The sequence below is a fragment of the Plasmodium sp. gorilla clade G2 genome (assembly GCF_900097015.1).
Source record: "Plasmodium sp. gorilla clade G2 genome assembly, contig: PADLG01_00_24, whole genome shotgun sequence".
Classification (NCBI taxonomy): Eukaryota; Apicomplexa; class Aconoidasida; order Haemosporida; family Plasmodiidae; genus Plasmodium; species Plasmodium adleri (nom. inval.).
Window position 1 is genome coordinate 1 of NW_021628872.1, and position 17,081 is coordinate 17,081.

A 17,081-nucleotide genomic window follows, 5' to 3' on the forward strand; every position below is an offset into this window, starting at 1 on the left:
AAAAATATATAATTTTTTCACCTTTTTAAAAAATATATTTTTTATATATAATGATAAAATACAATATAATATTTTACCTAATTTTATATAAAATAAGAAATATTCAAATTTTTAATTTTTATTTATATGTGTTTTGTGAGGTATTTTATAAATTATTATGTTAATATTTTAATCATTATATATAATAAATACAACATATATATTATATTATTATTTATAAAGGGAAATATAATATTAAACTATAACAAATTTGAAAAAAGATATATTTTTAGTCATATCAATAAAAGAAGAAAACCAAAAAAAAAGAAAAAAATACTTATAAAATATATAAATAGTATAAAATTAAATTATTATATAATTTTGTACAGCTTTTTAGAGGTAGTATAATTTATATAAATATAATTTTATATATTATATTATTATATATATAAATAACAACATAAAAAAATTTGAAAGGGTTGCAAAAAACAAATAAAAAGTTTTTATATAAAAATTTTGTTTAATGTATAATATATAATATAAAACATAAAAAATTAAAAATATATTATTTCATTATTTTTTAAAGTATAACATATTTTAAATTAAGTAATCTCAATATATATAATAAAATATAAATAAAATAATATTATTGTTTTTTAAAACCAATGAAAAAATATTATATATATAATATAAAATATATATTAAATAAAGTTCTTTATATTATACAAAAAAAAAATATTTTTTTTATGCCTTATAATAAAAAAATAAAAATTATTCTTTAAATAATTATATATCTATATATAATATTACAGTTGGGTATATAAATAATATGGTTATATAAGTTTTATTTATCTGTTCTTTTTGTTGCATGCCCTTTAAATAAAATATAGTTCTTAAAAATTTTTTGTATATATAAAAAAATATATATATATATAAATTATTATATTATTCTATATATAGATATATTATAAAAAACAAAAAACATATATACCTATATTTTATTATAGAATTAATATATTTATAATGTCAAAATAATAAAAAAAAAAATCTATAAATACATGAAATAATCCTATTTTAAGAGGAGAAATTTTTTTATTTTTTATATTTTTTCTTATTCCTTTTTTGTTGCAACCATATAGAACCAATTACATATTTTTATTTTATACAGTTGTCGAACTGAACAATTTTTCTTTAAAAAAAAACATAAGACTATGTTTTATATTAATGATATATATATATTATTATGTTTATATATTGTATTTAAAATAATTTAGTAGAAGATATGTGAAATAAACTTTAACATTTTTATGAGCAAAAATAAAATATGTGCATTTATAAATAATGGATGAAATATAATATATATGTATATATATATTTATAATAATGTTGTTATTACATTAATAATTTTATTTTTGCTTCTTTTTTTTTTTTTTTTTTTTTTTGTGAAATATGAAAATCCTATTTCTTTTTTTTGTAATTCTTTCATTTTTCAACATCATTAAAATAAAAGGGAGAAAACACCTTGAAGAAAAATGTTTCAACGGTATTAAATGAAAAAATATAGTTGCTATATATTATATATACATATATATATATATATATATATATATATATATATATATATATTTAATATGAATATATTTTATTTTTCATTTTTTTTGTACCACAATTTTAGGAGTAAACCATTCAGAAGAAAAATATGAAGATTTGGATGACATTCCACAAAAGAAATTAATTGAAAGTCTTATGGTTAATGTTGAAAATTCAGATAAAGATGAAAAAAATATAAATAAATATAATATATTTAATTATTTATTAAAAGCATCATTAGATTTATTGTTAATTAAACCAATTGCAACAATTTTTAAACTATAATTCGTAATTTCATGATCTATAAATGTAAATATATATATATATATATATATATATATTTATATGTAACAATTTTTTTGTGATATTAATTATATGTTAAAAAAAAATATATATAATATTTGTAAGTTATATGTACATATTATACACATATTAATTTAATGCAAAAAAAAAAACACTAAAAGTAAAATGTTAAAAGTTTTAAATGTGAATGATTTATTAAAATAATTATATGTATATATTTATATATATATATATTATTAAACAAATGCAAAAGGAAAAATAATATATATCATGATATTTCGAGTATCCTATAAAACCAAAAGGAATGGGTACAATAAATTATAATTCATATATTTTTATAATTAAAACCATATTATTGTAGGTATATCCTTATAAAATATTATTGAAAAGATGTAATACATATAATTATGAAGATTACGAGAATAAAAAAAAAAATTAAATATAAAATAAATCCTAAATAATGTGTTATATATTCCAAATATTTCACACCGAAATATATGTATTTTTTAAATTAGGGTTAATTGAGAGGCCTATAATATTATTGGGTTATTTTGTAGGATCATCTGAAAAATTAAAATATATATTATTTTCATATCTTTTCTCCATATTATTTTCAATTTCATCTAATATATTATTATTTGAGTATATATCAATAAATGTAGTTTCATCAATTGGTGTACTTGGTTGATCCTCAACTTTTTGTATTGGAATATTAGTGGTCAGGTTGGAAATATTATTAATAATATTGTTATTGTTTTTCCATTCTTCATTTAATTTATTTAACAATTCGTTTTTATTACTAAAATTTTCTAATATATATCTATGTCTATCTAGCCATTTATGGAACAAATTTATTTGATTACTTATAAGGTCACTACATGTTTCATTGGCAACTCTATTAAAAGTTGTATGTTTCATATGATTTGTTCCATATAATTCGTTTTCTTTTCTTTTGAGCAACTCATCATAAATATCAACATTATGATTACGATTTAACGAATCATTAATTAAATCTATTCCAGTATATAAATTACTTGAAACATATTTTGGATAATCCGTAAAATTACTAGTTACTTCCTTTTGTTTTGGTATATTCCAATTAATGTTATAAGTAACCTCGTTATCACCATGTAAAACTCTATCTTGGATTTGAGTAATAAAAGGTTTTTCTTTAATATTAGCGTCTAAAATATTAGGTAGTGTATCCATAGGTATATTATCATTTGGTAAATCATTATTAAATGGTACGTCAGGTCCTATATGTTGTAAATATTGTGCAATAAAATCCTGTTTCAGTTGATTCCATTCATTATCTGTAAGTTTATAGGTGGGTATGTCACTAGGTATACGTGGTATAGTGCCACTATGTGGTGTGTTAGCACTTGGTGTATTACCATTTGCTATATCGCTAGTATCCATTATATTATCTATATGTGTATTTTCTGCATGATATGTTGTTTTATTGCTAGGTTTTAGTACCACTTCGATCAAAGTTTTATATTTAGGACTACGTGGTTTATATGTATCATTGATATCTATCTCTTCATACTCACTTTCTGATGATGAAGTGATATCCGAAGAAGATATATCGCGAACATAATCATCCGTTTCTTCTCCTTCCACGTATATATATGTGTTGCCTTTATATTTACCATATGGGATATAGCGGTTGGATGATTTTTCTGTAGGGATACTATAATCATTTTGTGGGATATCAAGGACACGAAAAATATCCACAGGAGAAGTTTTGGGCTTTTTCTATGAAAAATGAATATACAGATAGGTATATATGTAGGTGCAATATATATGTATTTTTTTTTTTTTTACTATTTATTTATTTAAATTTCGTTTTAGCTTTCATTGTATATAAATTTTTTTTTTTTTTTTTTTTTATTTTTAAATTTGTGAAATCTTTTTCTCATTTTATTTTTTTTGAATATAAATATATATATTAAATATATATAAAACATAACCAAACGTAATACATATATATAACATATCTAAGCGTAACAAATATATACATATTTTATAATATATATATATACATACAAGCACACACAAATAACATATATATGTGTTATTTACCTTCAGGTAAAATAATAAAGCGATGGAACCTAAGGCAAAACTTATTCCAACGGGGAGTGTAGATGATAATATGTTATTCGTGACATCTGGTTCGTCATTTTGTGGTATTGTAGGTGTTATGGGTGGTCTAGGATGAGGTGCAGGTGCTGGTGCAAGAGGTTCTGCGGGTTCAGTTGAATCGGTTGCTGGTTCTGGTGGTTTATTATCTTTGCTTATTGTATTAAGTGTTTCCAAAACCTCACTAGCAATTTTAAAACTTGAAAAAACAACATCAATAGCATCAGTAACAACATTTTTAATTATGTCAAACAAATCTCTAGTTTTATTTTTGTTCTGATCTTTTGCATCAAATATTTTATAAAAGTCACTTTTTGTGCAATTGCATTCAGGACATGTATATTCTAAATAAGTTTCTGGGCTCAAATAATGAGCATTTTCAGAAATATTTTTATATATGCCAACATTTCTATCTCTATGGTATTTTTCAGATAATTGGTCCCATTCTTCCTTTCGTTTATTTATCCAATTTTCATAAAACTGTATTTTATCCTTACAAGGAGGTTTTTTTCCTTTTAGATCATAAGAATTAGTGTATTGATATTTTTGAAGGTAAATTTTACATTCTGGGCTATTTTCGGAATTAATTAATTTCTCTTTTTCTTCACAGAAATACGTTCCCCATTCTTTGAACCATCGTAAAAATTGTGGAGTATCATCTTCAGTAGGAATATCACACCATGATGAATTCAATTGTTCAGTTTTGTTTTGTGATTTATAGCCACATAACATAGCGTTCCATACTTTTATTTTATTATCGTTCCACCAGTTTTCTCGATCTTTGTGTACATCACTACCTGTACCATTGGTTTTAAGAAGAACATTTAATTGTTCATTCAATTTTTGCAAATTATCCATCATATCTGTACCTTTTACGATGTCTCCATAGTCAGCAAAACTATATTTCATTGTCTGTAATGCTTCATTAGAATATTCTGTATATAGTTTTCTTAATAATCGTCCTTCACTAAAAGCGGCATCCAGTAGATCTTTTTTAAAATCATGTTTGTCCTTGCTTTTATAATCTTTATTTCGAAAAATTATTGTACATAATTTTGATCTCCTAGGTGGAACTAGTACACCTTTATTTTGCAGTGAACTATCACGAACAAGTTTTCCAGTCCATTCATTCAGATCATTATTAAACGTTTTACTTTCACATGACTTTGTAGGAATTAACGTTTTACATCCCTTTTCATATTTGGTATCATCACTAGGACATTGTTCCAATGAATCGGGTGCTTTGCATTTACATGCTGTTTCATATCCACTTGGTGTTGTTTTAAAAGCATATAAGGGTTTAGAAGAATCGTCATTTTCATTAAATTTATAATTGACACATTTAGAAGTTTTATGTATATATTCAGATGCATTTTCAACTGGACAATGATCTTTTTTGTCCTTCAATTTGTGTACAAAATTTTTAATATTCTTACTTAAAGTGCTATCACTCTGCGCGTTTTCATACAATTTATTGTATGTTTTGGATTGTATATCGAACTGTTCTTTCCATTTATTAATAAACATCTTATATTCTTCACATTTTTTTTTACATTTCTCACATATGTTTCCGTCAGTGTCATCTTTACACGACGTGCCACTTCTACATTTATTGCATCCTTCGTTCATTTCATAAAGTTTTTTATTCCTTGCTTTACAGAACGTTTCGCTCCATTCAGTTAACCAACGAAACCTTTGTGGAATATAGTCATCGATTGGGGGATTATCCTTATGTCCACATTTATTTTGCATATTGGTTAAACGCGAAAAATTACCTCCATCTTCTGTGATATAACGTTTTGCTTCGTTCGGTGCAGAACAAGTCATAGCTTTCCATATGTCATTTCTATTAGTATCCCACCAGGCGGAACGAAATGATGTTACGTCAGGATATTTATTATTAGTAGAATTAGTTTTTTTCCAGTCTTCAAATAATTTCATAAAAACTTCTTTTAATTTTCTTTCTACAGGAGGAATTCTACCACTAGGAAGTACCATATCTCTTCCTCTAATGATATCTCCTAAATCGGCAAAGCTGTATTTCATAGCATCACATATAGGATTGAGGTCACACTCGTTTTTTACTTTAATATTTTTTATTATATGTGTTCCTTCATTTCGTGCAGCACGTATAACCTCTGTTAGGAGAAACTTAATATTTTTAACTGATTTAACGTTTATTTCATCTAAATTACTTATGCACATATATTCTCTTCTTGGAGGTACACATAATCCTTTTTTTTCCCGATAAAGCCTTAAATGTTTGTAACATTTCCATTCGGAGTCTACATTAAAACGATATTTTCCCTTATTACCACATGGATTTCTTTTTCCTATATATTTATCAGGTGAATAATTTTTATTAGAATCACAACTATTGTCACTAAAAGAATTTTTATTTTCCTTTGTACAATTCATTGATTGTATTTGTTGTCTCAATGTACTATCAATACTACTTTTTGCGTTTTTAGATATATAATATGCCGCTTTCTCTACACAGTTGAAAGGAACTTTAGCTTCAGTAGTGGTGTTTGACTGTGTATTCGAAATTCGTTGTTCTTTTATTTCGTTAATTTTATCTTTTATTTTTTGAATTCTACAATTTGAACATAAGGGTTCGTATTTGTTTCTATATTCGTCGTCTTTTTTGTCAACAATATTGTCCATTTCATGAATTTTACTATTAACACATTTGCAATCCTTTTTAATTCCACATTTAACGTTTAAATATTTAATGGCTGTATCTTGGGTTTTTGTTGCAATTTTAAATTCTTCATCATCATTATGTGCTTTTGAATTTTTATAATCTCTTTCATATTTTGCTTTTTGTGCTTTCCATTCTTTTTTTATATAATTTAAGAATTTATTATATTCCGAACAAGCATTTATACACTCGTTATCATTTGGAGAATCACATTTGTTCTTAGGATTTTTGTTTTTACATTTCACACGTATATTATCTAATAATTTTTGTCTTCTTTTGCAAAAATCTTCGAACCATTCTTCATACCATCGTAAAAATTGAGGAGTAGTATCACTAGGGGCAGTGGAATCACACGTTTTGTTCTCACAAGTCATCGCTTTCCAAACATTTTCTTTATTTTGATTCCACCATGTTTTGCGTTTCTCCAATATTTTGTCCTCACTAAGTGTTTGTGTTGTACCACCACTATTTTTGTCGTTTTTAAATATTTCGTGAATTTTATTTTCCGTTGCCGTAACTATCGCTCCTCTTCTCAGATCGGTACCTTTAACTATATCTCCCAAATCATAAAAACTGCGTTTGATAGCTTTACACAATTCGTTATTGTTTCGAGTAGTTTGGGAAGTACTTCCACTTTTTTGATCATAATATTTTTTTAAATATTCCCCTTCTTTTTTTGCTGCAAACATCAATTCGTTCAATAAAGTGGTTTTGTCCGTTGCATGTAACCATATGTTTCCGACACAAAGTTTTTGTCTTCGCGGAGGGGCGAAGATGCCAAGAATACGTTGTCCATTTTCATCTGTTCGTATATCTTTTCCTGTCCATATAACTCCCTCAAAATTTTTGTCATGACAACTAGATATTTGATTATTAAACTTGCAAGGATCGTTTTGGATTTTATCGTCTACTGGTTCATCAATAGGATCTTTAGAAAGATCTGGTGTTTTTTTAGATGGAGATATTGGTGATGACGAAGATGGTGTTGTAGAAGAACAGTCGCATAATGATTGTTGATCTCCATATTCATTTGTAGTTTCAAATAATGTTTTAAAAACTGTTTTAGAACAAGTGTCACGATGTATTAATTTCCAATATGTTGATGGAATCATATAACTTGCCCAAGAAGTTTCATCATCTTTATTTTTATATTTCGATTTGTTCTCTTCATATTTTGCTGACAATTTGTTCCATTGGATTTTTCTTTTATCTATCCATTTTTTATATTTATCACATGCTTTGGTACATTTACCTTTCTCGCATGTATTGGTACCACTACTATCACATTTTTTTCCATTCTCACAATGATTACACTCCTGCTTCAAACCTATCAATTTCTTTTTGTGCTCGATACATACGTATTCGGCCCATTCCCCAAACCATCGTAAAAATTGGTCCCGTCGATCAAAATCAATATTTTTGGGGCAATTTAAATCATCCTTACCATCGTTTATTCCGCATTTCACTGCTTTCCACAACTCACGTTTATGTTTTTCCCACCATCTGGTAGAATCTTTTTCATTAGTATTATTTCGAAAAAAACGTTCTAATTGTGTTTTTAAATTTTCTAATTCATCACTAGGATAATCCAAATTTGTTCCTTTAACGAAATCACCTAAATCGGAAAAACTTCGTTCCATAGCTTTACAAAATCCTACAGGTAAATTATTTGTAGAACTTTGTGAAGTACCATTTCCTGTTACAGGATTTGAAGTTTTATAGTATTCCAATAATCTCGTTGCTTCATTTTTAATACAATGGTACAAATATTTCTTTAAAGTTTCTTCGCTAGTAATATTTTGTCTGTTATCCTTAAGATATGATATACATAGTTGTTGACGTCTAGGAGGGACATACACACCTGGTTCTTCTGTATTGTTTTTTTTAGCCTCTTTCCAATCTTTTTTATAATTCTCATCATTATTTTCTATATTATCATATTCCTTTTCGGTACAGTTTCCTTGTGGAATATTTTCGTTATTTTTGTCGCATTTTTCTTTTTCTTTTTTTTTCTGCTCATCTTTATTTTTTGTAGCTTGTTGTTCATCTTCAGGACATATTTTGCACACATCCTTTTGTTTCTTTCCTAATTCATGTAATGTTTCGCTAATAATATCGCTCTTATTATTACTAGGTTGACACTCTTCATCTTTTCTGGGTAAATTGTCTTCACAATATGCTTGCAAAAAATCATTAATTTTTATACCATACATTTGACTATCTCGTTTATATTTATATTCATTGTAATATTCTTTTTGTTTTTTCCATTGGTGTTCAATTTGATTTTTCCACTTTTTATAACATTTACATCTATTTGTACAATCAGAACAATTCTTACCATTGGGTGTTTTTTGGTCATTTTTTATTATTTTTTTTGGATCACAGGTTTCATTTAAATGTTCAGGTATATGTTTCATTTGGTCAAATATTTCCTCTAACCAATCAGTAAAATTTATAAAAAACAAATCGCTTTCTTCCCCAATAATGTTTTTTGTTTTTTGTGTTTGTGTGTTGCTGCTACTTTTTTTTCTGACACACATATTGGTGACACTGCCACTAGTATTAGCACTGTTACTACTACCACTGTTTTCTGTACAATCCCAGTCATTCCAAACTATACCAGTATTAGCAAATTTTTCCTTACATTCTTCTAGTTCATCGGATTTGTTTGATGTGGGTGATGTAGATTTCGATGCGCAATTACATATATCTTTATATCCATTTGGAAGTTCATCCAATGATTCGGGCAGCGAATTGGGTGGATTTGATTGTGACGAGGGGTTTTTCATACAAGCACAATCATGAGTGGTACTTGTACACATTTTTGTTAATTTTTTGTTCAAATACTGATAGGCTTCTTGTGAGCCACTCACGTCGGTATCAGTATTATATGGGTCTTGTCCTTTAAGATCATCATATTTTGTTTTTTGTTTAATATATTGAGGTTTCCAGTCACTAATAAATTTTTTATATTGATCACACGCTTCCTGACATTGTTGATTACCGTTACCAGTACTACACGTAAAATTTTGACACGCCTTATCCAATTTGTCCTTTTCCACTTTGTGTTTTGTGCAAAAATCTTCTCCCCATTCAGTAAACCATCGTAAAAATTGATATTCTTTGCCTTGATCGCGACTATCTGCAATAGGGTGTTCAGTCTCACTAGGGGGATCATTACAATTTTTTAGGTCATCATCACTATGTTTAGCACCATTTGGATCATCTCTACCTTTTCGATAACCGCATAGCATAGCTTTCCACACACAGTCTTTGTTATTATTCCAAAATTCTTTACGTTTCTCATTAATGTTTCCATTTGGTGGTGACATACTATTAAATATTTCGCTCAATGTTTTTCCTGTATTAGTTTTCTCAGGTTCTAACATATCATATCCTAGAATTATATCTCTTAAATCAAGAAAACTATACTTCATAGCATTACAAGCTTCAACATCATAGGCATACTTGTCTTCTTCTTTAGTGTTTTTGCTTTTATTTTTATAATATTCTCCTAAATTGTAACCTTCCGTTGCAGCTAATTCCATCAATTTTTTTGGCAACGTATCTTTTTGGGATGTGTCAAGTCCTTCAAAACATATTCTTTGTCTCCTAGAAGAAACATAAACACCGGTAGGTAACTGAGGAAAATGAATTTTATTATCTTGTTCCTTTGTGTCTTTACCTTTCCACTTAATTCCTTCCTTTTCCGCATCGCTTTTCAAACCCCCACAATTTGGTTTTCCTACAAGCTCCTTATATTTATTTTCATCAACAAATTTTTTGCACCCGCAATATACATCTACATCATAATTTGGTTGTTTAGTTAACAATTCGATATTGTCTTGTACTTTGTCACAATTATCATTATCAAGACTATTAGAAAATTTAGTTTTCAAGTAATCCTTAGCAAAATTTTCTTTATATATGTTATTTTTTCCACTTTTTACAAGTTGTTCTTCGTAGTATTGATTTTGTTTTTCCCATTGAAATTTTTTCTTCCGCATATATTGTTTGTATTTGTCACATTTTTTAATACACTCCTTATCACATTTAAATTCACTTCCAACATTCTGTAACGTACATGTATTTGTCACCCCTTGTAACAGTTTGTGTCTTCCATGACAATAATCATCGTACCATTCTTCTAACCAACGAAGAAATTGTCCATCTTTACTATTTGTTGTATATATCAGTATCTTCTGGTACATTGTTGCAGTACTGGAGATCACTATTAACTATCATTAGTACTCTTAGTCCCTGAATGATTGTCTCTTCCCATTTTGTATCCACATATCATTGCTTCCCATATACATGATTTATTTTCTTCCCAAAATTCCTTTCGTACCTCATCTGCTGTTTTTTTTTGTCCATTTGGTCTTTGATTTGATGCAAGATGGTCAAATATTTTTTTCAAATTTGTTTCTGTATCATTTTGTGCAGGTTCTAAATTATCCTTGTCCTTTAATAATATTTCCAAAATCTAAAAAACTATATTTTAAAGCATTACACGGTTTGACTTCGTACGAATATTTATCTGTATCCGTTCGCATTCGTATTTTTCTCTTTGTAGTATTGACCTAAATTGTACCCTTCCAGTTGCAGCTACTTCCATCAATTTTTTTCGCAACTCATTTGTAGTTCTTAAGTTACTTTTGTCGTCAAGCCCTTCAAAACATATACGTTGTCTCCTAGGTGGTATATATACTTCTGAAGATAAATGATCCTTCAAGAACTATATTCTCCATCAGTGTTGTCCCATTTAATTTTGTCATCTTTGACATCACTGTTTAGCCCCTTGCAATTATCTTTACCCTGAACTTTAATTGGTACATTCATAGATACTTTTTCCCTGAGCAGTTGATTTGTCAAATTTACCGCACCCACAATATTCTTTAATTTCAGTATGTGGATAGTTAAATGAAGTATCTAATTGTGTATTCAATTTATATTCATTTGTTTTGGAAAATGTCTTTTCCAAATATTTTTGTGCATTCCTTTCTGCATAATCATTGTTACCCTTACCATTAAATGTGTTCTTTTCGTTGACATAATGTTTTTTTTGATTCTCCCATTGAGTTTTTTTTTCCTGCATATACGATCTATATTCATAACATTTTTTACTGCATTCGGTACAGTTGTATGTGTCTTGTGTTCCTTGGTTATTGTTGCTACATTTATTCTCCACTTTATTCTTAATTTCCTTTTTCTTATCATAAAGATCTTCGTACCATTCTTCTAACCATCGTAAAAATTGAGGTTTTTTGTCATCACTAGGAATGGTATTTTCACATTTTTTGTTATTGTCGCAATTCATTGCTTTCCATACCTTGTCTCTATGTTGATCCCACCATTTGTCGCGTGTTTCGCCACCACGTGTTTTACCTTTTGTTTCAAATATTTTTTTTATTTGACTTTCTACTCTTTTCTCGAATATACCTCGTTCCAGATTTGTTCCTTTAATTATATCTCCAAAATCGGCAAAACTTCTTTTAAGAGCATCACAATATCCAGGAGGAAGTTGATTACTGTTAGAACGAGAACCACCATTCTGTTTTTCTGTATAATGTTTCAGTAACACTTCAGCTTCATTTCTGGCATCAACAAGTAAATTTAGTAACAAATTATTTTTATCAGTGGAATGTAGGACTAAATTTACAATACATAGTTTTTGTCGTCGTGGCGGGGTATACACTCCATATATTTTCTTTTCATCTTTATCTCTAACATTGGCATTTTTCCAGTATATGTTTTTCAAATCTTTATTCATACAATGATATGTTGATTTACTCACCTGACATACATTATCTTTTGTAATAGAAGGAGTTGATGAAGAACTACTAGACGAAGAACCACTACCACTTTTATTTTTCTCTCGATCTTTATACTCTTGGCTTTTACAATCGCAAAATGATTTATATGTTTTATCTTCAGTTTTCATAACTTTTTCATAATCTATATAATTACATTTATCTATCATACAACGAAAAAATAAATATGCTGTAGAAGAAAACGCATGCGCCATATCGTCATACCCTTTATATTTTCCTGCATTTTGGTCCTTATCATATTTTGATTTTAGTTTTTTCCATTGATGTTCTTTTTCATTTTTTATCCAATTTTTATAATCCTCACATGCTTTTTTACATTGTTGACAATTTTTATTACATTCTGTACTTGGATTGCCACCATTACATGTATACTTTTTTTCGTCTGACTCACATTTAGTTTTCATTTCTTTTATTTTTTTTTCGTGTTCTTTATAAAAATCTTCGGACCATTCGTCCATCCATCTCAAAAATTGTGGAATATCATCAGGTGGTGTTGTATTGGCATCCTTACACTTTTTGTCACAAATGAATGCTTCCCATATTTTGTTTTTGTTAGTTTCCCACCAACCTTTTCGAAATGCACAATCATCTTTATACTGTATGCTGGTATTATCATATGCTTGTTTATATAATTCGTATAGTTTTTCAAAAATGGTCTTCAGTTGCGTTTCTGCGTCCTTTGCCTTTCCATCATCCCATATATTTGTACCTTTAATTAAATCGCCTAAATCATGAAAACTTCGTTTGATTGCATTGCAAGCTTTTTTCTTTTTTTCTTCCATGTTTCCGGTAGTAACTCGTTTGACAAGTATTTCCCACAATTCTTGTTCTTCGAATCGTGCTGTTAGTAAAACATCCTTCAATAATTTATTATTGATTTCTTTAAATTTTTCTTCGTCACTACTACCTGTAGTGTTTTTAATTTTTTCAGCAATATCATTGTGATCTAAATATCCTAAACATATTTCTTGAACTCGTGGAGGAACACAGGGGCTTTTATTTGTTTTACCTACAGGTGTATTGGTGTCATTACATTTCCATTCTTCTTTTCCATTTTTTTCTTTCCCACTTGTCGATATATTTCCTACGGTTCCTGTTGTGTTACTAAAAAGTCCGCATGGTGTGTTTGTACTTTTTTGATTACTATTATCAAGACCTTCATTCATTGCAGATTTATCTGTACTCAATGTACATAAATCTACATTGTTATCCAATTCCCCTTTAAGTACTGGATTCGGTATATTGCTTAGAGTTCGGTCTTTACATTTACATGCCTGATCATACTCATGTGGGTATTTATCAAACGCATAGTGTTGCTGAGTGTTTTGTTTTCCAGACGTGACACTAGAAGTACTATTTCTGTCCTTGAAATTACCCTGTTTAATGTCTTCACAATATCTATTGCCTCGCATGGATTCTACAATTCCTGCAAGATTTTCATATTTGTTACTACCACCGTTTTGTTTCAATAGTTTCATAAAATCATGAAGTTTTTCTTTAATTGGATCATTACTACCACTATTACCATTTCTTTGTTCGTATAATTCCTGGTATTTATTGTTTTGTTTATCCCATTGAGGTCGCCATTGATTAACATAATTTGTATAGAGATTACACATGTCTGAACACGTATGACAATTATGGTCTTCCCCCATGCATTTTGTACCATTATATTTACATTCGTCACACGCTTCCTTCAACGAGTTGTCTATATGTGACTTCAACTGTTTACAGTAGCTTTCAGTCCATTCAGTTAACCATCTTAATTTTTGAGGGACATAATCATCAGATGGTATAAACGGTGGATTGTCACCACGGCCGCAATAACCCCCTGAAAATGTCCTCGTATTAGTACTAGATGTATTTTTGAATATAGTAGCTTCTTGTGGCGCTGAACACGTCATCGCTTTCCATATTTGTTCACGATTTGCTGACCACCAGTCTGATCTCAATAGTTTATAATCTTTGTCACCATTATATTTGCCTTTGGTGTTGCCATCAAGGTTCTCTTTAATTTTCCCAAATATGTCTTTCAACTTATCTTCTAGCTGTTTCATCTCTTCGTTTCCACTCCACATATCTCTTCCTCTTAATATATCTCCTATATCTGCAAAACTATATTTCATAGCAGTACAAATTGATGAATGATCTTTACTAAGTTTTTGTGATATGAACTCTCCCTCGTATTTTGCTGCTAACAACACGTCGCCCAAAAACGAATCATTAACATTATTACCTATCAGTCCGTTGTTATAAGTCCTCAAATTTTCTAAATTCGAAGTGCACATATCTAATCTTCTCGGAGGAAATAATACCTCTTGGTGATTTGGATTAGCATCACCACGCGTTAACCATGGTTTTCCTATATTAAATCTTGCTTTTTCTTGTCCACCTTTGCCATGACATGGTCCTTGATAATCACGATTACCACGACGACCATCATTGGTATGTGTATCTTTATTAAGCTTGCAAATCTCGTCCTTACTGAGGTTACTGGCAGTACCATCCTTTCCAAATTTCGCTTTTGATATATCCCCTTTCAATTTTGTAATATCACCATCCAATCGATCTTTTGCTTCATTCTTTGCCTTCTCCTCTAACGTTTTTGCTATATCATATACAGTTTTGTTAGCACCACCAGTTGAAGTCGCCATTTTCGTTAGTTGTGGTATTAATATATTTTTTATATATTTGTTGAAGTACCATATTATATAGATATATATTATTTTATTAAGCTAGTTTAATAAACAACAAATATTATTCTCATAAATTCATGATCTTCACATATACCTATCTATTTATCTCCTACATTTGAAATATATAAGATACTTGTATTTTTTGTAGGGTTTTGCCATTTTGATATATAAATAATATTATTATTATTTTATGTTATTATTATTTTATTTTATTTTTTTTTTTTTTTGGTGGGTTTATTATATGTTATTTTATATGTACGTCCTTCTATATTTATAAGAATAAAAAGAATATATTAATTATTATTTCAGTGGTATTTAATATTATTTAGTATAATATAAAATACTAGAAAAACATTATTAGTATTAATAGTAGTATTATTTTTAGTGATTATTATATTTGTAGTGCTAATAATACTATTAAGGTTTATATATATATATTTTTTTATAATATAAAAAAAAAAAAAAATTTAATACATGAAGAATAATCGATAAAAATATATTTTTTAAAAGAATAAGTATGACAAATATAAAAGTAATCATCGAAAATACAAACATACATATCATAAAAAAAGTTATATGTTGTGAATATATAAAAGTACATATCGAAAAAGGAATATATATATATGGCGTATATATCCAAAAAAAAGTATATATATATATATATATATATATATATATATAGTACATGTTGTAGATAATTTAATAAAATTTTTTTTTTTTTTTTTATTTATTTTATTTTATTTTATTTTTTTTGAAAAACAATTATAAAAAACAATATACATATATATATGAATTTTTAAATTCATGTAACATTGAACGTTTTTATATTTATAGCATAGAATATAAAATAAATAATTTATAAAATATTAATTAACATATGAATTAAAATAGGAAGAAATATTCAAAGTAATATATAAAAAAATTAAAAAAAAAAAATTCGTCAAAAAATAAAATTACAACGGATAAGAAAAATTATTGTTTTTAAATTATTAAAAATGATTGTTTCTTTTCTTATGTTTTTGTTTTTTTTTTATGTATTGCATGTATTTTACGTATTATAATATTAAAAAATAACATAAAATAAAGAAATATATTATATTAATATAAATATAAATGGAAGTACATATTCAAATATGTATATATTCTTTTTAATAATTATTGTTATATTAAACATTTATATGAATAAAATTACCAAAATTTTTCTTATAATATAATACAGTTATACCTATACATATATGTATGTAGAAAAAATAAAATATAAACTACTACATAGATACTATTAATGAGAGTGTCATATATGTTAAAAAAGAAATATATATATATATATATATATTAATGTAAAAATACATATAACCTTAAATAATACATATTCAAATATATTTATAATACTTATATCATTATTATATATATATATATATATATATATATATATATTGTATATGTATGTGCTGTGCTTTTATTTATTCTTCAAAAATAATATTATTTTATACTATTCATCTATTGGTACCAAAAAAAAAACAAAAATGAAAGAAATAAAATAAAAATAAATAAAGTAATAATGAATATAACAACAAAAACAAATGACTATAATAATTATAATGTAATAGTCATAATAATAATAATAATAATATCTTCATAACTATTATTATGATATTATTGTCTTTTGGCATCTGTTTTTAAAAATTATTATACTTATTAGTTAAATAGATTATTATATATATATATGTATATATATATATATATATATATATATATATATATATATGTGTTCTATATTTTTTCCTACAACTCTTTCCGTAACCCCCCAAAATAAAAAAAAGAAAAAGAAATGAAGAC

The 17,081-nt window shown here is 26.9% G+C and overlaps 1 protein-coding gene and 1 pseudogene across 2 annotated transcripts; one reads left to right on the forward strand and one right to left on the reverse strand.

Annotated features, from left to right (window-relative positions):
- Nucleotides 1–1,428: 1,428 nt before the first annotated feature.
- On the forward strand, nt 1,429–1,854 carry PADL01_0020000 (probable protein, unknown function; the record flags this gene model as incomplete). The annotated part of the gene is made up of 2 exons (XM_028680438.1): nt 1,429–1,522; nt 1,655–1,854. 2 exons carry the CDS (start codon nt 1,429–1,431, stop codon nt 1,852–1,854), a joined length of 294 nt encoding a protein of 97 aa, XP_028541216.1.
- Nucleotides 1,855–2,418: 564 nt separating this feature from the next.
- On the reverse strand, nt 2,419–15,203 carry PADL01_0020100 (annotated as a pseudogene). The gene is given in 3 exon segments: nt 2,419–3,630; nt 3,958–10,947; nt 10,962–15,203. Coding segments are annotated over 3 exon segments (12,444 nt in total).
- Between the last annotated feature and the right edge of the window lie 1,878 nt (nt 15,204–17,081).